This window comes from Malania oleifera, chromosome 6 (genome assembly GCF_029873635.1).
Source record: "Malania oleifera isolate guangnan ecotype guangnan chromosome 6, ASM2987363v1, whole genome shotgun sequence".
In the NCBI taxonomy this organism is placed as follows: Eukaryota; Viridiplantae; Streptophyta; class Magnoliopsida; order Santalales; family Ximeniaceae; genus Malania; species Malania oleifera.
The window spans coordinates 34,204,796-34,231,005 of record NC_080422.1 but is presented as its reverse complement, the minus strand read 5'-3'; the positions used below and the strand labels follow the sequence as shown (position 1 = coordinate 34,231,005).

Genomic DNA, 26,210 nt, shown 5'->3' with positions numbered 1-26,210 from the left:
AGCAGTTCAGCTCATGTTCTCCTTAGGTCACTCTTGCTGAATATATGATAGTTAACAAAGTTTGAAGCTAAGGGAAAGTATGGGTCTTTAGAATCCAGTCACAACGATGTTGGTCTTTGGCAGTTCAGCACATGTTCTCATTAGGTCACTTGCTATTAATCCTTCTAGTTGAATCCTGATTGATATTGTCTCCAGCGCATGTTCTCATTAGGCCACTCTTGCCACTTCTCCATCTAGTTCAATGTGCAATATCTTTCAGTCAATGCTGCAATTATTTTATTGAAATTATATTTAACTGTGCTAAAGATAAGCAGTAAAGAAAGTTGCCATACTAGAAAAATGTAACTGCTGCAATAAACAAATAAAGGGGGAAAAATTCTTATTTGTTTTTCTGTCATATAACTGGATATTAGTTGTAGTGAATAAGGTAATCTTGACTGCCAGTGGTTCTCAACTTTAAACAGAAGGTGCTGTCAAGTTGAATTACCAGAGTGCCCACCAGTTGACATCTCTGAGTGCCCACCTTGCTGACAGTTATTTTTCTTCCCCCAGAGGGTGTTTAATGGGAGACTTTGTTTAAGCAGATTGCTTGGTTCTTGGATTTATTTGCAGCATGTTTTTCATGGAATACAATTGAGCTTCTATTAACAGGGATATCTTGACAGATGCCTTTCATGTTTTTTTCATGCAGAAGAAAAGCTGGAAAAACTTATTTGCCTACATGGGTCCAGGGTTTTTTGTTTCCATTGCATATATTGATCCTGGAAACTGTAAGTAGAAATCTCATATTCTATTTTTGAGCTATTACGAAGTTATCTTTCCCAAAATAATAACTCTTCACTTTTATTAATGGATAACTTACAGTTGAAACGGATCTCCAATCAGGAGCACAGTACAAATATGGGGTGTGTAGATTTGCTTTGACGCAGTTATTTTTTGATTGAGATATTTCAAGTAATGTTCTTTCATGCTAGAAGAATGAAATGCATTATGGTGATGTCTTACTGTTAGAAGTTCTGTACCATGTACATAACAGATTAGAACTACAGAATATGAGGTTATGACTGGCCTAATTAATTTTCAATGTAAACAATGTGCTGGCTAAACATAACAGCCATATTTTACCAGGATTCAATCGCTGCACATTCTGTTCAGTCTAGAAAAACCATACTGGGATTCTGGCCTTTTTTTTGTTTTTTTTGTTTTTTCATTCAGAATAATGCAGTAGAATAGACAGTGATATCGTTTGGTGAGGTTGGTTGTGCCTCCAGAAGAACTGTAGATGGGGCTCAGTAATGGTATTTATTTCTTCTGCTACTACCCCATTGATAGAGCATGCTTTGCGTCAGTGCATCAAGCTCAACAAATTTCCTCCCACTTTTTTTTTCCCTTTTTGGTCTTTTGTTTGAGATTTTTGAAGTTTTTTTCTTGTTTTCCAAATGTTTATTGGATTCTTTATGACTTTCTGAGGTACTTTTCTCTGTGTTGCAGTTACTTTGGATCATATTAGTGGCTTCATGTGCAGCCCTCATCATTCAATCCTTAGCAGCCAACTTGGGGGTTGTCACAGGTAATTCATTTCTTGTTCCAGATACTTTTTCCTCTATATTATCTTCCAATTTATTGGTAGTGACTATTTAAATGCTGTTTTTTGATTGTAGGAAAGCATTTAGCAGAGCACTGTAGAAATGAATATTCGAAAGTGCCAAACTTTATCTTATGGGTTCTTGCTGAAATTGCTGTTGTTGCATGTGACATTCCTGAAGGTAAGTCTGCGTTGTCCCCAGTCTCCCCCTCCCCTTACTCAGAAAAAAGAAATACATAAAGAAATGAAAATGTTTCACACATGGAAGAATGAGGACAAGTGTACCGTCATCTTGCGCCCAGTCTTAAATTTCCCCAAATTCTCTTAATTTCCGTCAAAATTCCAATTTCTTCCATCTTCAAAACTGTTGAAATTTAAGCTAAGAATTCCACTTTCCGCGACCCTCAAAATCAAAATGAGGCCAATTTCCATTTTACAAATTTTCTTTCAAAATTTTTACAAATGATTCAAATTTTATCAAAATCTTACAGTTTTGTTACCGGAGAAATTTGTCAAAGATTTTCCTATGGAACAAAATTCCCTTGAAATTGAAATTTGAGTTTCAAACTTTCAATGTTAAACTCAATGTAGTACCTTTTTTTGTCAATGGTTTGATAATTCTGGTATAAAATTAGATTTTTTTTTCATCAAATAGATCTCTTGGTTTAGATGAGATTTTAACTGTTCTAAGTTGAAACATAGCTTTGATAAGTTGGATTTTTTTTTGTGAACTAATATTTTTAGTTGATTTATGAATTTCAAGTTTTTATTACTTATGTTTTTATGATTATGCACATTTATGCCATATACTTGTCAGTTATGTGTTTACAGTATTTCGATTCTAAATATTGACTATTTTGTGTCTATTAAAAGTTTCCAGTGTTTCATAAAAAGGTTCCATGTTTTATGATTAATTTCCATTATTTAAAATTGAAATAGAAATTGAAATCAAAATAGAAATTTCCATATTTTTGAAGCCTTGAAACTCTAATCAAAATTGAAATTTAAAACCTTGATCTGATATTTTTTAATTGCTTCCTTAAGGTTGGGATGGAAATTAGAAATCTTGTTTCCTATTTAAAATGCATTGGCAAGTAATACACATATATACTAATAAATATACATACAAACTCACACTACCAAATAAAATAAATTACTAATTGAATCAAAATAATTCTATTTCTCAACTCTTTCAATATTTATTATTTGAGTTCTAATAATAAGTTTAAAAATATATATGTTTATAAAATACCAAGTTTATTTGAAATGTGTTAGTATATGTTTAATATATTATATCATGTTGAGAGTACTGGTTTGACTGGTGATCTGACTCACTGGTTTGACCAATCCATCCGACTCAATGCTACTCTTGGTTAGACACTCAGTCTGGGTTTTAAAACCCTGCTCCTGCCTACTTTCTCGATCATTGGATTAAAAGCAGCAGAAGTAGGGTTATCCCCTAACTTTAGAGGGAGATCCAGATAAGATAACTCCCACTCTGGAGCGACACAACCAGCTAAAACTTGGAACCCTTCTAAGGCACTACAATCCATATTAATGCTAGCCACTCCACTCTTGAACATGTTGATCTTCAACCCTGAAATCTTCTTGAAAATCCTTATCAAAGTGAGGGCCTAATGGAATTTCTCAACATTATCCTCTAGAAAAAATGGGGGCGTCTTCCTTTCCTAACCTTGAGCATACGAAATCAATCTGCTTAACCATCAACATGTATGGTGAATAGGAATGAAGATAAGGGATCCACTTACCTTAACCCTGAGAAGCCTTGAACCACTCCCTAGGATGTCCATTCACAAATTTTGAGATATTTGTTGAACTCAAGCACCCCTCTATCCAATTGCACCTCACTGACCCTAAACCCTTCTTAACCATTACTTTCTCCATGAACCCCAAATCACCATATTGTAGGCCTTTTCAAAATTTAATTTGAGAATCGCAGCCCTCCTGCCACTCGTTTTCTCATCCTTAATCACTTTGTTAGCCCTCAAAACTGCCACCAAAGTTTCATCTAAAATTTATCAATCTTCAATAAAAGCGGAGTTAGCCACTGCCACTATATCCTTTAGCACCTCTCTTAGCCTTTTAGACAAGACCTTAGCTAAAACCTTGTAAAGGCTAGTCACCAAACTAATAGGCCTAAAAAATCCCTTACCATTTTTTATCTGCTCTTCTTAGGGATTAGAGTTATAAAGGTAGGATTCACGCGATTTCCCATCACCCCATGACAATGAAATTCCCCGAGGCCCCGTTTGGAACTTGGAAAACATGAAGGAAAGGAAAGCAAAGTATAAAGGAATCTAGCTTTTCATGTTTTTGGCTATCAAGGAAAGTGAAAAAAAGAAGGGCAGCCTAGTGCACAAAGCTCCCGCATATGTGGGGTCCGGGGAAGGGGCGGATCACGATGATTAACACAGCGACAACTTTACTGTTATGCCTAGGCTAAGCATTATAACAAATCAATAAATAAAATTTTGATTCTACACATGATTAACATTTGATTTTTTCTTAATTTATAATCATAGTAGAACAAATTTTATTTTTTAATACTATTTGATGTAGAAATAAAATACAACATAATACATTTCCTTCTTAGTTTTCTTTCCTTTCCTTAAGCAAAATCCTTGATCCAAATGGAGCCTGAAAAACCTCCTAATTTTCTCTTGCTTGACTTTTTCAGCCCTCCTGAAAAAATGCCATCATAAAACCATAATGCCTTTTTTTATCCCTATCCATTTGACTTGCTTAACATCATCTAACTCATAAGGCCTTTCTTACTGAATAGCATTATTCTGCCCAATGGGACTCTAATCAAGTCCCTCCAGCATCAATTTACATTGACAATCCTTTTGTGTATAAAAGCTTGTAAAAAGTTAAAAGCTCATAATCTCTACTCCAATTTGTTTATAATCCTGCATGCACTCCTCTAGTCTGACTCCAACTCCTTAATAAAGTATTTCCTATGCCCCACTAGCCATCGTGTGAGATGGACTAGCATTACAATCTCCCTTGTTCTTTCACTTTATCCTCAACTTTTGTCACCATCTAATATCCTCTCTCAATGAAGGTACCTCTAAATTATTACAAAGATGAGCTCTTCGAGTCTTGTCCTGTTCACCCAACAACCAACACTCCTCCATCCATTCATGCTTTCAATCTTATAAACAAAATGTCATTTTTTTGCTCGTTAATGTTCCCCAAGAAGTCCTTATTCTTATGTTTCAATGTATTTTTCACAAAACTTCAAATTTTACATCAACTTAAAACCTTCCCACTTCTGAACTTGACACTCTTCCCACCAAACCTTGACAATGGTCTGAATGGAAGAGTGCACCCGCCACATATTCTCAAGTTTGGATGGGGCGGGACCCCACTAAAATTGTTGGAATCTAAAAGCACCTGGCTATAATCAGAGACAGGCCTAATTAGAACCATCTGCACAACATTATGAAAAACATCTTCCTAGTAGAATCTGTAAATGCGAGAAGAGGCATGTCTGTCTTCTCAAGCCCCTAAATACAAGTACCATTGTTCATGGGAACATCCCTTGGCCTGTAATCCCAAATGAAAAATCAAACTTGTTAGTTGGGAGGTTGTTAATAGACTCAAAACTATGGGCTTGGGGGGCTGTTGGTACTTGGGAATGTGGTTTTCAAAAACATCTCTTTAATTGGAAAATGGTTGTGGAGGTCCCCCTAAGGGGTAAATCCCTTATGGCACGAAGTAATTAGAAGTAAGTACGAGGTTCATTGGAATGGGTCAGATTCTAGAGGAAGTGGCTTTGTTTCTCATGCTAGCAGTGGAAGTTTGAGTCTTAGATTGCTAGTTTTTTCTTCCCATTTACTCATTTTAAAGTGGGTAATGGAAATAGGGTTCATTCTTTGAAGGATGCTTGGGTGGGCGAGGGTTCGCTGGAGTTGATGGAGATTCGCTTGTTTAAAGTATCTTCCTTTCACAATGCACCTGATTATCAGTGCTTTTCTCTTCTTTGTGTGGGGGGAGGGGAGCTTTTCTTGTCATATCCACTACTTTAGGAATCTCAATGGAAGAGAGGTTAACGAGCATACCACTTTATTCAATACCTACAATCATTTTGCACCATCAAGGAAGGGAGATGAGAGAGTGTGGGAGTGCAATTCTACAAGTATTTTTTCCACCAAATATTTCTTCCTTCATCTTGAAATCTTCAGCATCTAGTTTTTCCCCTAGGAGTTACGTTGCTTCGAAGGCTAGAGTTCCTTCCAAGATTCAGACTTTTATTTAGACTGTCACCTTGAACAGGATTAGCATGCACGTTTTGCTTCAGAGCCGAAGGCCTTACAAAACTTTCAATCCTAACATTTGCCTTATGTGCTGCAAGTCCAACACCACAAGTGTTTACATCTTCTTACATTGCAGGATTGCTACCCATCTTTAGAGTGCCATCTTTTCATGTTTTAATGAAACTTGGATGCCATCATGGGTGGTGGGTGACCTTTAGCCTAGTGCAATTTTTTCTATTTTTTGGACCTTTTGGATAGAAGGGAATGAAAGAACCTTCAACAATCACATAACCTCCCCAGGTTTGTTGTGAATTAAGCAGTGTCCTTAGCTTCTCTCTGGCCTGTTCTTCCAGGTTATTTTAGGGGTTTGCTGCTGCTCAATCTTGTTAGGGATTGCAGGCAGTGCCTTTGTAATTTTGCTCGTTGTTTTCATTTTGTTCTTGGGAGGACATCTTGTTCTCTCTTGCACTCTTTGGTCCTTTGTTAATAAAATTCCTTTTTCTTAACAGAAAAAAAAACCAAACTTCCTCATACGACTAGTCATCCTCAATCCTTAACTCATCCCTACAGATCTGTATAATGTAGTAGTCTCCCCTTACAGCCAGTGCGGACTACAAAATCCGAATAGACAGCTAACTCTTCAAAAAGGGTATCTCACTAAGAAAGTAACGTTGGTCCATATCACTCCATAGACTAACCCCTAACAAAACCAATGAAGAAAAATACCTGGCAGGATATTATGTAGGCATTGCTGGGCTTCCCTTCCATAGGGTAATCTCTCCAAGCCTAACCTTTCTCATTTCCAAGGCCCCTAGTTTCTGAGGCCCCTCTCTTGTCCTCAAGACATTCTCCTGCCTTTATCATAGTTGACTGAAGAAACAGCCGAACCAGCTCCTGGCTCAATTTTTTTCCAATCCCAATCACATCCCAGTCTCAGCAGCAGCATCACCATCATCCCAGCAGTGATCGTTGGAGAGAAGATGGGGGGAAGCAGATCTGAGTTTCATTGAGATTGTGATGCATGACTGACCTAATCAGTGGTATTTAGATGAATTTAAGCTGTCTTCCCTAATGGACTTAACACTGGTTCACTGAATTGATTCATTATTCAGAGCTAGTCTCTAGTTAGAGGCAAATAAGTGGAAAAAAAAGGGCCCTGAAGCTCAAATAAACTGCCAGAACATTTTTCTATTGAGTGGTGCATTGCCACTAAGTTTGAACTTTGGCATCTCAAAGCTGCATATTAGCCTTAAATATCCATTGTTCTTTGGTAAAACAATTTATAAACTGGTGTCTCCTTCACTGCGGAGCTCATTAAGGTGTATGAACAGGAATCAGCCTTAAATATACATGCTACTAATGTCTTTAATTAGCCTTGGTTCAGATGAGTGGGGTAGGTTTAAATCTAGTATTGAAATTATATAACAGAAAAAGGTGTATTATTTTTCTACACTTTGGGTGCTCATGGCCTCCATTGTGCTCCCAAAAGAAGGGTCTTTGGTCTGTGGGCTTGTCCGTCCAGGTTCCTCTTTGCATTGGTTCCCATAAAGGCTCCTATGTTTATGATTAGGGAGAGTTTCCATAAATGGGTCTCCACCTCCTACCCCTTTTTCCTTTCCAGGAAAAAAAAGGGTAAGTTAATGACCTAAATTGTTACCTCTATACATCTAAAAGTCTTAAATGTTCAATAGTTGAATGCCAGAAGAAAGTCAAGAAACTAAACTAAACTTCTAGTTAAGTTGGCCATGGAATTGAATAACTTTTATATATATATATATGATAGAAGCTATTGGTTCTTTTGAGTTACATGAACTAGACAAAGCTCGCTCTCTTTAACTTTTCTCTGATTATTTATGAGAAAATTTCTTGCTATGATGTTGAAACATGTAGTCCGTGCTGCATGAATTGTCATGCTGCTAGCTCCACTGATGGATTTTTTATGTACCCAGGATAGTTGGGGACATGAGGGTGCTTTGGAACTTTTTCCAAATTAAACTTAGCCCAGAATGATAGTAAACATTTTTTATGCACTTTGTGACCTTCTGTTATGGAAAAGGGCCAAATATATTGATGAGGTCCACTTTCTATTGTGTTCTTGGATACCTAGTTTTGATTGACGTGACTAGAGAAATTGTATGGAGGAAATATGGGGTGCACATTTAGTGAAAAATTTATAGGAAAAAAATTCCAAGTTAGAGTAACTTGAGAGGTGTCGGAGAGGAGGAGGAGATGGGAGGCGAGTGGGGGGGGCGGTGGTGTTGCAAAAATCTTGTTTCATTTATTATGTTGGTGATACTGAAGGGTGACTTTTCATGAGAAGAGAATAATAAGATCAGTAAACACAAAACACACCACACATGGATAAAAAAACTGTATAGAATGGGCTGGCTGAGATGAGGGCAACAAGATTGATATGTGGAAAGACTATAAAAAAGGAATTTTTATGCGACACACATGGATGACAAGATGAGGGAAAAGTGGTGTAAGGTTCATATAGGCCAAGGCCCAGTTGAGGACCATTTCTTGGATAGGGGACTCTTGTAGGGCAAGGAAGGAAGGTTTAAAAAGATGTGGGGTTTGAGCTCATTGGATTGTGAGAGAAGTCACAATTTGTGCAGGCAAGGGGTGGAACCATCCATTGCTTTCATTTTAAAAATTCTTAAAATATTTCTTTGCAACTCCAGCTGTCTCTAAAAAGTTATACTTGTAGTCCTCCAAAGCCTGAACTTATGGCTATTTCTCATACAGCACCCCTGGCCCTGGGTGTGAGAGGATGTCTTTGTGGCTCCGCCCTGATAGAGGAAACTTGGCTTACTCAAGGAGGAGCACAATTTGTGTATTCAGCCTTATAATTGTTGGGAAATACATAGCTTACTTGGGTTTGTTTAAATTCTTTTTTTCAGAAGTACTTTTTGAAGTATCAGCCTTTCTGACATAGAACTCTGTGGTTTTTTTGTTCTTTTCCAAATTTTGACATTAGAAGGATGATTCAACTTTGCTATGTTTCTTTTCTCATAGTCACAGAATGATTTGTTGCTGTGGTAAGGGGACATTGAACAAATTTGTGGCTTAAATATTGCGATTTACTCTTGACTGCGTGTGTGTGTGTGCAGCTTGTTGTACTTAGTGGATTGAACACATGTTTCTATATTTATTCCGACTGTTTTCTTTATCTTCAGTGATTGGTACAGCATTTGCATTGAATATGCTCTTCAATATTCCAATATGGAGCGGTGTTCTTCTGACAGGGCTCAGTACATTGGTTCTTCTAGCATTACAGCAATATGGGGTATTTGGATATGTATTTGCATTCCACAAATCTTGATGTTATTAGTACAGTGTATTAATGAAATGAAAAAGTCATCCATTCACATTTTATTTGATCTAGAAGTCACATGTTCTCAATGATATTAAGATTGATATGACATTTCCATAAAATCAACTTCTGCTTTCTTGTTTTTTATGTTACAGGTCAGGAAACTTGAATTATTTATGGCTTTTCTTGTATTTACCATTGCTGCATGCTTTTTTGCGGAGCTTGGCTATGCAAAACCCAATCCTAAAGAAGTTTTGGAAGGGCTTTTTGTTCCCCAACTCAAAGGAAATGGTGCTACTGGCCTTGCAATTTCGCTCCTTGGTGCTATGGTGATGCCGTATGTTATTTGTGGCTACTGAAATACAAATGGTTTTTTTCTTCTTATAATCCTTTCTCATATTTGTTGGTTTTCATCCATTTGCTGCAGGCATAATCTCTTTCTCCACTCAGCCTTGGTGCTTTCGAGGAAAATACCAAGATCTGTTCATGGCATTAAAGTATCATTTTCCATCTTTATTGGATAGCATCTCAAAATTTTTTTCTTCTTTTTTGATAAGTAATTTTGTTTTTTAATGATAAGACCTTGGGGGTCTTATTATAGAGAAGTTGGGGAAATTTAAAGGATGGAAAATAGAAAGAGTAAATAGGGTTGATCACTTTGAGGGATATGCCTCCGGATTAGCCAAAGGCTATGAATTATGTTATAGCTTGCATGAAAAAGCTCCATAGGGTTACATATATATGGGTTAGTGAACCTTCTCTTATTAAGAATGTCAAATATCCCAATCCAAGTCCTTATTGAACTCAATCCTAGTTGATTTGGGAGCCTTAATATAAAATATCCCAATCCAAGTCCTTAGTGGACTCAATGCTAGTTAATTTGGGAATCCTAACACATTAAATAAAATCTCAACATTAAATAGAATCCCAATTGATTTGGGAATTGTAACAAGTTAATTAGAAATCCCATGATTTGGGAATCATTACATTAAATAGAAGTCCTAGTTGAATGGTAATCCTAACACATTAATTAGAAATCCCAATTTGATTTGGGAATCTTAGCATTCCTGCCTCCTTCAAATTGGCCTTGTCCCCAAGGCTGAGCAACAATTAACTCCAAGAATCTCTCCTCCAAGGATTGATAAGTTTTCCAAGTTGTATCTTTAGCTGGTAAGTGAGACCAGTGAATTAAAACTTTTGTAATATCTCAACTTCTACATTTGATCACTCCATGGTTCAGAATTTCTTATGGCTGCACTTGAACCTCATCAATAGGTGCAATAGTAGGTAAGAGGTGCTACACAGTAACTTTCTCCCCTAAATTCTTTTTGAGGCAAAATACATGAAAAAATTGGATACCTTAGAACATGTTGGTAAGTCAAGATGATAAGCAACAGGGCCAATATGTTCTAGGATCTTATAAGGCCCATAGAATTGAGGAGACAACGTCATTGGAGAATGAACATTCATAGATATCTGTCTATAGGGCTGTAGCTTGAGAAATTTCCAATCTCCAACTGAGAATTCCCCTTCACTATGGTGCTTATCAGCTTGTTGTTTCATACGAGCTTGAGTTGCAACAAGATTTTCCTTGACGAGCTGAAGCACTTTGTCACGATCATGTAACTCCTTGTCAACTTGAGAAATTCTGGATGATCCTGGTGAATACCTAGCAAGAACAGGAGGAGCTCAACCATAAACAATCTTGAATGGAGTCAACTTGATGGAGGAATGATAAGTGGTATTGTAGCACCATTTGGCCCATGGAAGCCATTGCACCCAATGCTTAAGTTTGTCACTAGCAAAACAATGAAGATAAGTCTCCAAGCACCTATTAACAACTTCAGCTTGCCCATCTGATTATGGATGATATGCGGTGCTCATATTCAATTGTGTTCCTTGCAAATGGAAAAGCTCCTTCCAAAAGTTGCTAGTAAAGACTTCTTAATGATCACTAACAATAGATTGAAAAATTCCACACAACTTGACAATGTTTGCAACAAAAGTATGAGCAACACTTGTAGTAGTATAAGGTTGAGTTATAGCATGAAAATGAGCATATTTTGTGAGACGGTCCACAACAACAAAAACAGTAGATTTACCATGAGAAAATGGTAGTCTCTCAATGAAATCCATGGAGATATCAGTCCAAGCTTATTTTGGAATAGAAATATGTTGTGTTTTTGTGGCTCATATACTTGATGGATTACATAAACAAGGAAGAAAACACAATTGAAAATCACATGTGCTGAGGAGCAGCAGCAAATGGTCGACTATTTGGCTGAAACAGTCGACGATTTGCTCTAGAATTCAGACAATTTACATTCTATTTGAAACAGTCAACTATTTGGCCCAATCAGTCGACGATTTGGCTTGGGGCAGCGAAGCTTATTTCTAATTTTGAATGTAAACGTTAATATGGTTGGGTGTTTGGAGTGAAACCTCTGAAGTGTTTATAAATATACCATTTTGGGTATATTCTGAGAGTGGAAGATCATTGTAATTGTATTGTATTGTGTTCTTTGACATTCTCATAATGAAAACCTTTGCCGATTGTTCTCGTGGATGTAGGCATTGCCGAACCACGTAAATCTTTGCTTTGTTATTCTTGCTTTCATATATACTGCGTGTGTGTTCCATATTTGTTCTTAATTATTGCTGCGTTTAATTTCTGCTGTGCAAAATCCTAGTTCATTCACAACAATTGGTATCAGAGCGTTGTTGTTATGGCATCAAGTACTTCATCTGCGAAATTTGATGTTGTCAAATTTGATGGAACCAGAAACTTCGGTTTGTGACATAGGAGAGTGAAAGATTTGCTTGTGTAGCAAGGGATGGTGAAGGCTTTGTATGGTGTTCAACCAGAAGGTATGGATGAGGCTAATTGGAAAGAATTAGAGGCAAAAGATGTTGCTACAATGCGATTGTGTTTGGCCGACGAAGTACTCTTATCATGTCATGGAGGAAGATTCTCCTACGGCTGTTTGGCAAAAGCTTGAAAGTACATGTTCAAATCCTTTACTAACAAATTATTTCTTAAGCAGCGTCTTTATTGACTTAAGATGGTTGATGGTTCAAACTTGAACCAACACATCAACACATTTAATCAAATCATAAGTGATTTAATGCGGGTTGATGTGTGAAATTTGAAGAGGATGATAAGACGTTGATGCTACTGAATTCCTTGCGAGCAACTCGCACATATGAAAACCTAGTTACCACTCTTACATGGGGGAAAGAGACCCTAATCTTGGAAGAGGTGACAAGTGCTTTGTTAGGATTTCATCAAAGGATGAAATTCTGCAATGAAAATTCATACGGAGGACTTGTGGTGAAAGGTAAACATGATCGTGGGAGAGGAAAATTCAGAAATGGATCGAGTCAAAAATCCTAAACTCAATCCAAGAAGAAAAAGGATATCTGGTGTTATAAGTGCGGTAAAAAGGGGTACATTAAACCGGAGTGTCTGGATTGGAAGAAAGGAAATGCTGAAAAGCATGAAGGGACTTCAAAATCGGCAAATTTAGTTCAAGAAGAAAATTCAGTTTGCAGTGATGGTGATGTACTTTCAGTTTCGTCGGGGTTGGATTGCCTCACGGACTCATGGATCCTAGACTCGGCATGTTATTACCATATGACTCCAAATAAGGTGTGCTTTAGCACTTACAGGTTGGTAAATTCAGGTTCAGTTCTTATGGGTAATGATGTCTCTTGTAAGATCATTGGCATAGGAAGTGTTAGAATTAAATGTTTGATGGTGCTGTAAGAACCTTGAGCAATGTAAGACACATACCAGACCTATGGAAGAGTCTCATTTCACTTGGCACTTTGGATTGTAATGGATTCAATTGCAAGTCTGAATGTGGGATTATAAAAGTGTGCAAAGGTAATTTGACGGTGATGAAGGGCAAAAGTTGGATGGAAATATTTATACACTGTAGGGAACTACTGTTGTAGGTGGAGTTGTAGTCATAGATTCTGAGTTTGATGAAATCATTTTGTGGCATATGTGGCTTGGGCATATGAGTGAACATGGTATGAAAGAACGTCACAAGAGGAAACTCTTGAAAGGTATGAAAACATGTAAGCTGAATTTTTGCAAGTTTTGTGTTCTTAGGAAACAAAATAGGACAAAATTCAAACCAGCTATCCACAAGACGGAAGATATTCTTGATTATATACATTTTGATGTTTGGGGGCCAGTTAGAGTAGCATCAAGAGGAGGACATGTTTACTTTGTGAGTTTTGTTGACGAGTACTCACAGAAAGTCTGGGTATACTTCATGCAGCACAAGGCTGATATGTTTGCCAGGTTTAAGTTGTGGAAAGCTGAAGTGGAAAACCAGACAGGGAGGAGAATCAAATGCCTCAGGTCAGATAATGGGACCGAGTATGCTGATTCTCGGTTCATGTAGTTTTTTTAGCAGTAGGACATTAAGAGACATTTCATTGTTCGCCGAACACCTTGGCAAAATGGTGTGGTTGAAAGGATGAACCGAACTCTAGTTGAAAGAGCTCGGTGTCTTAGGTTTAATGCAGGGCTACCAAAGGCAGTTAGTATGACCTATTTCTTGGTAAATCGATCACCCATGACATCACTAGAGGGGAAAGTGGCAGAAGAGGTATGGATGAGAAATGCAGTAGATTATTCCGGATTGAAGGTATTTGGTTGTCCAGCCTATGTTCATGTGTCTATTGAGGAGAGATCGAAGCTTGACGCAAAGTCTAGACATTGCATCTTTTTGGGATATCAAAAGGGTGTAAAGGGGCTCAAGCTGTGGGATCCAATGACAAACAAGGTGGTGATTAGTAGGGATGTAGTTTTGGATGAGAAAACTATGGGGAAGCGTACTCAAGAATTTGATGAAGAGAAACAACAGCCATAAAACTGGAGCAGAGACAAACATGTTGTGCAGGTGGAGTTAGAAACTCAGGGCAATGATAATGATCTTGGTCCTCCAGTTGCAGGGAGTTCTAGCTCGGGAAACCAGAAAGTTGACAATATTCCTATACGGAGATCTAGACGCACTATCATACCACCACCAAGGTATGGGTTTGAAGAGTTAGTATCTTATGCTTTCATTACCAGTTGTAATGATCTAACTACTTTTAAAGAGTCAATGCACAACCAGGAGAAAGTAGGTGGATGAGTTCTATGATTGAGGAAATGGAATCACTGCATAAGAATCAAACTTGGGATTTGGTGGAGCTTCCAAATGGGAAGAAGGCGATAGGTTGCAAATGGGTATATAGGAAGAAGGAAGTAATTTCAAAAAAGGAAGGAGAGAAATTCAAGGCATGGTTAGTTGCAAAGGGGTACTCACAGAAAAAGGGAATAGATTATGATGAAATCTTTTCACTTGTGGTCCGACACACTTCCATCAGGGTAGTATTGGGGTTAGTAGCACATTATGATCTGCATTTGGAACAAATGGATGTGAAGACGACATTTTCTCCATGGTGACTTGGAGGAACATATTTATATGGTACAGCTGGAGGGATTTAGTGAACTAGGGCAAGAACACTTAGTTTGCAAGTTGAAGAAGTCTTTTTACAGGCTGAAATAGTCTCCAAGGCAATGGTACAAAAGATTTGATTCCTATATGATCAGGATAGGCTACAAAAATGTGAGTGTGATTACTGCGTGTACGTGAAAAAACTTGATGATGATTCTTTTATTTTCTTATTGTTGTATATCGGTGACATGTTAATAGCTATGAACGATTTAACTGAGGTAAATCAGTTAAAGGATATGTTGCATAAAGAGTTTGACATTAAGTATCTTGATCCAGTCAAGAAGATACTTGGGATGGAGATTCGCCGAGATAGAACTGCAGGGAGGTTGTGGTTATCTCAGGGCAGTTATGTGGAGAAGGTGTTGGAAAGGTTTAGCATGGCTAATGCTAAACCGGTATGTATACCTTTAGCGAGTCACTTTAAATTATTTACTGCTGAATGTCCAAGTATAGATGATGATATCAGGGACATGTCAAAGGTCCCCTATGCTAGCGCCGTGGGGAGTTTAATGTATGCCATGGTGTGTACAAGATCAGACTTGACACGTGCAGTGAGTGTGGTGAGTAAGTTTCTCTCTAATCCGGGTAGACAGCACTGGGAAGCCCATCAAATGGATTTTCAAATACTTGCGGGGTACCTCTAGTTATGCTGTCATGTTCGGCAAGCAACAGGATAGTCCATCAGTTGTGGGGTTTGTTGATGCTGATTATGCAGGGGATATGGATGACAGAAGGTCTACAACAGTTATGTCTTTACTATTATGGGAGGACCTATATGTTGGAGGTCCATTGTACAATCCTTCGTGGCATTGTCTATAGTTGAATCTGAATACATGGCAGTTGCGAAGTTACAAAGGAAGCATTATGGCTTACCGATTTGGTCAAAGAGCTAGGTGTACAGCAAAGTGGGGTTGTGCTGCGTTGTGACAGTTGGAGCGCTATCTACTTGGCGAAGAATTGAATGTACCATGCTAGAACCAAGCATATTGATGTAAGGTTCCACAGGGTTTGGGAATTGATTACTTTAGGTGAACTTGTATTGGAGAAGGTTCACACATCTGAAAATGTAGCGGACATTTTGACAAAATCGGTTACTACTGAAAAGTTCAAGCATTACTTGGACTTACTTCATGTCTCCAAGTGCTAGAAGGGAGACGGACCCAACCTATTCCAAGGCCAAGGTGGAGCAACGAGATATGTTTTCAAGTTCTCCTAAGAGGCGTATACTCGCCAAAGTGGAGATTGTTGTGTTTTTGTGGTTTATATACTTGATGGATTGCATAAACAAGAAGGAAAACATAATTGAAAATCACATGTGCTGAGGAGCAACAGCAAACAGTCGACTACTTGGCTGAAACAATCGGCGGTTTGCTCCAAAATTCAAACAATTTACATTCTGTCTAAAACAGTTGACTAATTGGCTCAATGAGTCGATGGTTTGGCTTGGGGCAGATTTTGAATGTAAACGTTAATATGGTTGGGTGTTTGGAGGGAAACTTCCAAAGTGTTTATAAATATACCATTCTGGGTATATTCTGAGAGTGGAAGATCATTATAATTGTATTGTATTGTGTTCTTTGACATTCTCATAGGGAAAACCTTTGCCGATTGCTCCCGTGGATGTAGGCATTGCCAAACCACGTAAATCTTTGCGTTGTTATTCTTGCTTTCATATATACTGCGTGTGTGTTCCATATTTGTTCTTCATTATTGCTGCGTTTAATTTCCGCTATGCAAAATCCTAGTTCATTCACAATAGAATAGGTTGTATAAAGCATGGACTCGCCACGGTTTCCCCTTTCTATTGTTGACAAACACCACAGTCTACCACAAACTTTTTGATTTCACCCTTCATTCTCTTCGGTAAAATTTCTAAGAAATGCGCTTTTAAGTTCTAAGAAAACCAGAGTGACTTGCTGCTAGTGATGTATGTAATTCTTGCAATATGGTTTGCTTGTCGGGTGAATGAGGCACTAATGAAATCCTCCCCTTATAATTAGTAAGTTTAAAGAGTCCCCAAAGTAAGGAAAGACTGAAGTTAGCTCTTCTTGTAGCTTTTGGGTAGTACCTCTAGTGTCCGGATTTTGCCACCATTGCTCCTAATTTGTTCAAGAGTAGTACATGCAGGTATAGAAATTGCTACAATTTCAACATGTTTAGGAAGTCGTGAGAGTGTATCTGCCACCACATTCTCAGCCCCTTTGTTGTAAATAATCTCATTGTCATAGCCTAACAACCACCGACCCGCTTCTATTGTTCCATGGAAGAATTCGTTGCAAAAAAAATACTTCAGGCTCTTGTAATCATTTAGATTTTGATGCTGGTCAATTAAATATTCTCCACTTTGTAATTGCATGCACACTGACTAGCATCTCTTTGTCATAAATAGTCATGCTGATGTGGGATGAAGAAAAAGCCTTACTGGTAATAGCAATGGGGCGTCCATCTTGCATTAAAACTGTGCCAATACCAACTCCTAATGCTTTAGACTTAATGATGAATACCTTGTTGGGATCGGGCAAGGCAAGAATTGGTGTGGTGTAGATCGTGTGCTTAAGCTTGGCAAAGGCTTGTTCAGCTTCATCACTCCATTTGAGTGCATATTTTTCAGTAGTTTAGTCAGTGGAGCGCTAATCTTTCCATGATCATTGACAAAATTGTGGTAATAACTAGTTAATCCCAAAAATCCTCGTAGCTTTTTGATTGTTTGTGGAGTAGGCCAGTCTATCATCACTTTTATTTTAGAAAGATCAAACTAAAATACCTTCTTGGGAAATAATATGCCCAAGGTATTCCACATGCGGTCAAGCAAAGCTGCTAATAGATTTCTTGACAAATAGATGATGCTCATGAAGAGTGTGAGTACAACTCGTAAATGACATAAATGATCTTTAAGAGATGAGCTATATATTAGGGTATCATAAAAAAATATGAGAACAAACTTACGTAGGTAAGGTTGGAAAATGTCATTCATAAGACTTGGAAAGGTAGAGGGAGCATCGATTAACCCAAAAGGCATAACCAATAACTCGTAATGGTTATAGTGGGTTCTAAATGCATCCTTCTGAATGTCATCCTTATGTACTTGAATTTGGTGATAGCCTGATCTAAAGTCGAGTTTGGTAAACTGTTAGGCACCTCCAAACTCATCAAACAATTCATCCACAATAGGTATAGGATATTTATCCTTCATAGTGTTCATGTTCAATGCTCGATAATCAACACACATCTGCTAAAAGCCATCCTTCTTCACCAATAAGCTAGGAGAGGAATATGGATTGACACTTGGTTGAATTATGCTAGCATGTAACATTTCCTTCACTATTTTTCTATTTATGCTTTTTGAAAATAAGGATGGCAATACAGATGGATGTTAGTAGGGACATTACTTGGCAATAGAGGAATGCGGTGATTATGTGTTCACTGAGGTGGCAATCCTTGTGGTTCCACAAATACGTTAGAAAATTTTTAATTAAGAGATTTTAGCCCTTCATCCTGACCATATTGATGTTGCAACTCCTTTGGTGCTCGAAGTTGTACCAGGCAACTATGTCGCTTTTTTTTTAAGGAGCTCCATACGATGGTTTGAAACCATAGTGACATTATAATAATGTTTGAGTAAGAGTCACTTTTTGGCCATTCACAATGAACTTCATAACCAATTTAGAAAAATTCCAAGCTATGTCACCTAATATTCTTGACCATTCAATACCCAAAACCACTTCGTAGTCTTCTAGTTGCAACAAAAAAAATCAACATACATCCCATGATTCTGCATTTTAAGTTTAATCTTAGACACTTGCTTTGACTTGCCAAGGACCTTCCATTTGCAACCTTCACATCAAACTTTTCACATTGCTCCACATGGTAGGCTAGCTATTTAGCAATTTGAGTGTCCACGAAGTTATTAGTGTACCCGTATCAATTAATAGTAGCAGGTTGGCATTTTAGGAAGCCATTAATTTTTATGGTTTGAGAATTAGCATACCCAACTAAAGCATGAATTGAAGAAGTGATAGATTCATCATTATCATTAGATTTCATACCTTCCTGATTTGAATCAGCGTAGTCATCCTGAACCTCTTTTGGCTCCTCCACTAGTTCAATCATCAAGAAATGTCCCTTTTTGCAATGGTTTCCTCTAAACCGAAAATTGGAATTTTTGAAAAAATAACCAATAAAAAAATTAACTAAAAGGGATTATATATGGATTAAATTTTCATCCTAATTATAACATGTATAGTTTTATTATTTTCCATATTAATATAGGATTCTTGTAGTTGTAATTACTTTATAATGGAGAATTTTCGGAGGAAAAAAGAAAAGAAAAGAGAATTAATAACATAAATTTCGGTCAATTCGGTTTTTATCATTGTTGAACTGACTAGTTCTGTCACTTTGGTGATTGGTTTATTATGAATTTTCATTCGGTTCGATTTTATAATATACATGACCGAAAAAAATTTGATTCTTAATATTTTACCTTGAAACATACCGAACCAACGGAATGCACAGCCCTACTTCAAACCATGCAAAGGAAATTGCAGCTGTCATAGTCTCTGGCTGATGCACATTAACCTTATGCTGAATGTTAGGTAGGAGATCTCAATAAACGTTCCAACAAGTTGGCTTTCATTCCAATCTTTAGTCTTATTTGATAGCCGCTCAAATTGTGTCTGGTACTCCACAACAATGCTAGTTTGGCATATTTTGGCAAGCTCTCTATCAATATTCTCTTATCTAGTGGGCCAAAATCGGACAAGTAATTTATAAATAAATTTTGCCATGAAGGCATTCCTTAACGAGCTTCAAACTAGTCATACAATTGAATAACATTGCCACCCAGACTAATAGCAGCAACCTCAACTTTAGATATCTCTGGAGTGCGGTGAAAGCGAATGTATTTTTTAGCCCTAGAAACTTGACCAGTAGAGTAATTGAGAAACTTCCACCTTCATACTAGAAGAACCATGATCATGCTCTCCTTGGTTAGCTCCTTCGCTCATGTACAACTGCTTTCTATGATTAGTTGTCGTAGAGGCATGATTTTCTCTCTCTTTATGGGAAGATGTAATGAGTAGTCTAGAGAGCGATGTCTGGATCTCTTCAAATCGAGGCTTAAACATATTGCAAAGTTCAGCCTTTTGTAGCTTCCATCTGGGACTGTTGCTGAATTTTCTGATGGCATTGCATATGAGTGAAGATCAAGAATTCCTAGATCTTGCTTTTGTCGGTGGGTTAACGACATCTACAAGAACTCTAGCTCTAATACGAAATGATAAGACACTAGGGTTTTATCATAGAGAAATTGGGGAAATTGAAAGGATGGAAAACAGAAAAAGAAAATAGGGTTGATCACTTTGAGGGGATTTGCCTCCAAATTAGCCAAAGGCTATGAATTATGTTATTGCTTACATGAAAAAGTCCTGTAGGGTTACATGTATATGGGGTAGGGAACCGTACTCCTACTAGGAATGTAAAATATCCCAATTCAAGTCCTTAAGACTCGATCCTAGTTGATTTCAGAATCCAAACACATGAAATAAGATCCCAAAAATTAAATAGAATCCCAATTGATATGGGAATCATAACACATTAATTAGAAGTCCCTATTGATTTTGGAGTCATAAAATTAAATGGAAATTCCAGCTGATATGGGAGTCCTAACACATTAATTAGAAATTCCAATTGATTTGGGAATTTTTACATTTAAGTGTAAATGATATTAAACCATCCTTAACTTTGATGTGGTGACACTTAGTTTCCCTGAAATTTCAAGGAGAAAAATGAAGGTTGAGCACACTTACACTGCGAAGTTAATATCATTTTTAAAATTCTAATGAAAATGTAGAAAATGATGAATACACCTTCCCCTTTAATTCAGCAGTTGCAGTTACTGCCAGGAGAAGATGTGGGGAGAGAAAGGGAAAGAAGGGAGGAATGGAGGAGAATGAAGAAAAGAAGAGGGAGGTTACAGAGGTATAACATACAAGGGGAAACACACGTTAACTTCTCAAGTTCAAATTACACGAAATTACAAATAAACCCCTAAAAGACAGATCTATTACGAACCCCCAATATAAACCAATGAAAATAAACACAAACTGTTAAAAAAACTTCAAAAACACTGTTTGGAATAGATGGTTCGTTCTATTAGACAGCAAAAAATGTTTAGGTGGGCTCTCGCTCTCTAGTTAACTCTATGATGATGCTCTCTATTCTTGTTCTAGTCTTTGCCCTCTCTTTTGGTTCCCTCTTTCTTCCTCAGTGGGTTTAAATGGTCAGCAGATACGGAGGAGAATCTACTATGGTCTCTTCAGATTGCAAAGGAGTCTTTCAATCCACATTTGGAAAAAGTTGGGGTAGTGGGTTTTGTTCTTGTCAGAGAAATTACAGTTCAGGAATCAGTGGGTTACAATTTCAGAAGCACGATTGGTCTGCAACTGCTTGTCAACCACTTAGTTAGTTATAGAAAGTTTGGCTGGGATAGATTTTGGGTCTTGATAAAGGCAAATCAGAATGGCAAGGACTTGGAGTTAGGATCATGGTTTTAAATAGAATCCGCAACCATTATTTAAGGGTGTTATGTAATGGTTTTTTGGGTTCCTGATACTGTTTCTGCTAAATTGGTTGGAAAAAAATTCACAGCTGTAGTGGCTGTTACGGGCTGCAACTATTACATAATGGCCATTGTGACCATTACGTAACTGCTATGGGCTGTAATGGAAAAAAAATATTTATTTTATTTTATTTTAATTTTTTTCCCTTTTCATAAATCGTTCTCGATAAGCTATGTGAATAGAGGTAGAACATTATAATGAGGATGATTATGATAACAAAATCATTTATTTATTTTTTTCACAAGATATGAATTAATTAAAAATTTGGTATGAGCAACTTTTTGTTACTAAGTATTTTATTTTGATAATATTAGTAATTCGATACTTTTTTCTATATCTTTCAACTTCAACCTTCTCATGTTTTCTAGTTTTTGTTGTGTTTAGGTTGTTTGTGCTTTATTTATTTAACGATAAATTTAATAATTATATATTATAATTTTAAAGCGTAGGTTATAGCTATACAAGATAACTTATTGGTCTAAATTTATTAGATTTTTATTACTTTAACAAATAAAAATAATAGAACTTGTTTAATTTATTGTGTTATTTGTATGTCTTTTGTGCCTAATGGTTGATTAGTGTAGTGTATAATGTATTTTATTTTGCTAATTAATTTAACACATTCGATTTAAAAAAAGTGAAAATATAATTTTTTATGTCAATTGTGGTTTAAAACAAATGTAGAAGTTATTGCTTTTGCTAGACTGGAGTAAATTGAACTAAAGGATCAACATGCACTAAAACGATATGGTCATGCAAAACTGGATGCCTTGCAGAGACAATAAAGCGTTGTCCCTGCGTCAATCAGAAAGTAATAAGCAAGCTCATCATGTTGGTGGTGGCATGAACATCTGTGGGAAGTACGAACTCAGTAGAAGGAATGCAAATATTCTGTTCAGGTTCAGTCGCAGCAATGATGACTTTTTGTTAGGGAAGTCTTCAATCCATTTTTCTTTCATATCATCTGTATGGTCTTGAAGGTTCATCACTCCATTCACAATATCATTGGCTTCAGTAATATTCTTCTCAATATGATTATCTTCCTTTAACTGTAGAACTTCGGATCAAGGTTGGATTTTGATGTTTGTTGATGGTGGACAAGACAATCATCGATTGTGGTTTGTGCTTGATGCGTTAATGACTCACAATAATCAAGTTGTACTTGTTCTTCTTGAAGCATCATTTCCTTCATATGGAGGTTAGACTGAACAGTGTCATATTGAGGACGGAGAGGGGTAGGAGAATTCCATACTTGCATGCAAGGATGTTAAATCATTCAAACAAACATTATCAGCAAAATAGCAGCCTTCAAATCCAAAAGTCCTTCCCTGAGAAGGAAACTCATCAGGATATCCAAGAATTCCAAAATTGATTTTTATTTTACTTTTTAGTGAGCTGAATCTCAGTCAAGCAAGTGGATTCTGGGGCCTGTTTCTTGTCTGGAGCAGTATGCTGACAGGGCAGGCTTGCTGAGAGGGCATGTATTCTGATTTGTCTGGTAATGTTGCTGACCATGGTGCTTGCACATCAGCTTAGTTAAATAGTGGGCTGGATCTCGAAAGAGACATGTAGTTTTTTTCTTTTAAATTTGTTTTAGTAAAATTTTTAGGGCTGGACCTATTATAAGATAGTAGGGGGCCTCTTTGAAGAAAATATCAAGGATATGGAAGTTGATTCTCTCTCTCTTGAAAATTGTAGAGTTGGATCAGGTGTTGTACAAATGAAAGGCCATGCTAGTTGTGGAATATAGGATGCAGAGGAAAAAAGGGGGGGATGGGGGACGTGGTTCACACTCCACTTGCATTAACCTGTGTTTGAGGCGCATGGGGCATTTCTTGGTGGCTTTTGGAGACAAAGTTGATTGTTTTGGAGATCATTGAATGGGGATTCCAATGAGGCTCACGGCATGTCCTGAAAACTCTGGTAGGATGAGCAACAAAAGGGGGCAACAGTTGGTGAAGTTTCAGGTGGTGCGTGATGGTGTTTGGGTTCATTCCAGCGACAAAACTTAAGCGAAGGGCCGATTGGGGGGGGGGGGGGGGGGTTTGTTCTGAATGGTGGTTGATGTGTCTGCAATTAAGGATGCGAAGTGATGAAACTAAATTGGGGTAGTTGTGCTTAAGAGGTGTGGATTTTTCCTTTTGAAATCTGGAATTGGTTATTGAATATTTTTGGATGGTGTTGGTGTGGAGACGGGAGATTGACAAAGAGAGACTAATGTATGTTGAAGACTATAGCTGGAAGGGAAGAATATGGAAGATCAATGGAAATGCAAGAGGAAGAAAATATTGAAGGTGAAGATGAGTGGGTCAGGAGTGGAAGAAAGAGTGGTCGAATTTGGGCTTTGATGTCCAAACAAACCGCTAAAAGACAGGAAATATTATTTATAGAAAAGATTAATAATACAGGAAATTACAAATAAACCCCTAAAAGAAACATTTGTTACTTTTCTAACAAAACCCGAAATTATACATGAGCCTACTACAATTTAAACTAAACACACGTAATGACTACTAATTAACTAAACCACATTTGGGTTTAGGATCCAACAATCTTTTTGTCCTATTCTTTGAAATTGGTCTCCAAATTTGGTCAAAGTGATTTGTCCAATAAAGCATGTCCTATCCTACATCATACAGTCTATAAAAAGGTTGGCTTGTTTATATACATTTAACTACCAGATTTATTTAATCCTGTTTTTATTGGTTAAATTACTATAATTTTATCAATCTAATTTATAGTAAACTAAATATTTATGATGCATCAAATATATCAATACTCTATTGAAGTGCATATTCATCATTCTTTATTTTCCTTAGAATTTTGATGTGAGGGAGTAGAGTGTCACAAAAGATTAGGAGGCTTGTTTGCTTTTAAAATTCACAGTGAAAGGGTAAAAAAGGCGGCCCTAGGCCACAAGACTCCCGACTTTGTCAGGGTAAAGGGGGGACGGGGGTTGTCACAGTGTATGCAACTTTACTCTCGCTTTAATGTAGAGACTGGAGAGATTGTTTCTTTGGACTTGAACTCATGAGCAGCTGGTCACGAAGGAGCAACCTTACTGTTGATCCAAGGCCTGCCCTCAAAGGGTCACAGCTTGAAATAGATAAGAGTTTTGATGTGTTGTGCCGGGCACCCTACTTGTGCCAAAGACCAATACTACAACTAATGCTATTGAATATATAAAAAACTAAAGCAATGCAGAAACTAATAATAAAAGACAATAATAAAGAACAACACAAGAATTTAATGAGGTTCGGTACAAAATTACCTACGTCCTTAGACGCCGACGATCAATCCACTACTTCTAGACAAATTACAACTGTGAGGTGTGTTTACAAATGGAGACGGGAGCTTTTTATATAGCTTCCACCTCAAGTTCAAAAAACATTTCCCACCAATGTGGGACAAACAAAAAACTTCAAACAAACTTCCCACTGATGTGGGACAAACAGAAACCAACAAATCTCCACCTTGACGATAAATTCAACAAATTTTTCAGTCACCAACATTCTTTGGAGTTCCACATCATCGGCGCCTTCTAAAAATATTCAGACTTGTAGGATATTGATCAAGTCCAAACAATGTTTGAACTTGATTGTTGTCACAATCTTGGTCAACATATCTACGGGATTTTAGCTATAGCAATCTTCTGAAGAAGTATTTTGCCTTCATCAATTATATCCCGTATAAAGTGAAACCGAACGTCGTTGTGCTTCATTTGTGCATGGTAGACTTGGTTCTTTGCCAAATGAATAACATTGTGGCTATCACAGAACACAACAATGTGCTACTGAACAAATCTCAAATTTTCAAATAAACCCTGCAACCAAATAGCTTCCTTAACAGCTTTTGAAGCTGTCATGTACTCTATTTCTGTTGTAGACAAAGCAATGGTAGACTGTAAGGTTGACCTCCAACTCACTGGACTATTAGCAAATGTAAAAACATATCTAGTAGTTGATCGACGTTTATCCAGATCACCTGGAAAATCAGAATCTACATATCCAGCAACACGTTGATCAATAGTATTATTTTTCTCAAATACTATACCAACATCAATAGTACTCATAATGTATCGTAAAATCCATTTCACAGCTTACCAATGTCCTTTACCCAGATCATGCATATATTTGCTTACTATACTAATAGCTTGTGAAATATCAAATCTTGTACAAACCATTGCATACATCAGACTATCAGCTGCACTTGCATAAGGAACTTGTGACATACTTACATTCCTTGTTTGAATTAGGAGATAAAGATGCACTAAGTTTGAAGTGAGGAGCAAGCGGAGTGCTAATTGGTTTTAACTGCTCAGACATGCCAAAACTTTGTACTACTTTTTTCAAATACTGTTTCTGAGACAAATTAACTCTTCCTCTCATTCTGCCTCTGCATATCTCCATGCCAAGTATCTTTTTTGCTTCACCAAGATCTTTCATATCAAACTCTTGATTTAAATGACTTTTTAGTTTGTTGATTTCTTCCTTGTTCTTTGAAGCTATCAACATATCATCAACATACAAGAGTAAATATATAAAAGATCCATTTTGTAGTCTGCAAAAATAAATGCAATGATCATATTTATTTTAATGTACTTGTGACCAATCATAAACTGATGAAATCGTTTGTACCGTTGTCTTGGAGACTGTTTTAAACCATACAACGATTTTCTCAGTTTGCATACCCAATTTTCTTTTTTAGCAACCTTAAATCCATCTGGCTAAGCTATATATATTTCCTATTCCAAATCACCATGTAAAAATGCAGTTTTTACATAAAGGTGAACTAGTTCAAGATCAAATTGTGTTATCAAAGCCAACAAAATTCGAATGGAAGAATGTTTAACAACTGGAGAAAATGTCTCATTATAATCAATACCTTCCTTCT

General features: G+C 37.1%; 1 protein-coding gene across 2 annotated transcripts in view; it reads left to right on the top strand.

The window, feature by feature from the left end:
- The window catches only part of LOC131158004 (metal transporter Nramp1-like), a 44,201-nt gene that overhangs the window by 5,299 nt on the left and 12,692 nt on the right, over positions 1–26,210 (top strand). For both annotated transcript variants that reach the window (XM_058112547.1, XM_058112546.1), the window contains exons 3-9: positions 692–770; positions 865–905; positions 1,492–1,570; positions 1,662–1,766; positions 9,045–9,154; positions 9,337–9,518; positions 9,609–9,678. In XM_058112547.1, the coding sequence (XP_057968530.1) occupies positions 692–770; positions 865–905; positions 1,492–1,570; positions 1,662–1,766; positions 9,045–9,154; positions 9,337–9,518; positions 9,609–9,678 (666 nt within the window). The remainder of the gene's footprint in view (positions 1–691; positions 771–864; positions 906–1,491; positions 1,571–1,661; positions 1,767–9,044; positions 9,155–9,336; positions 9,519–9,608; positions 9,679–26,210) is intronic.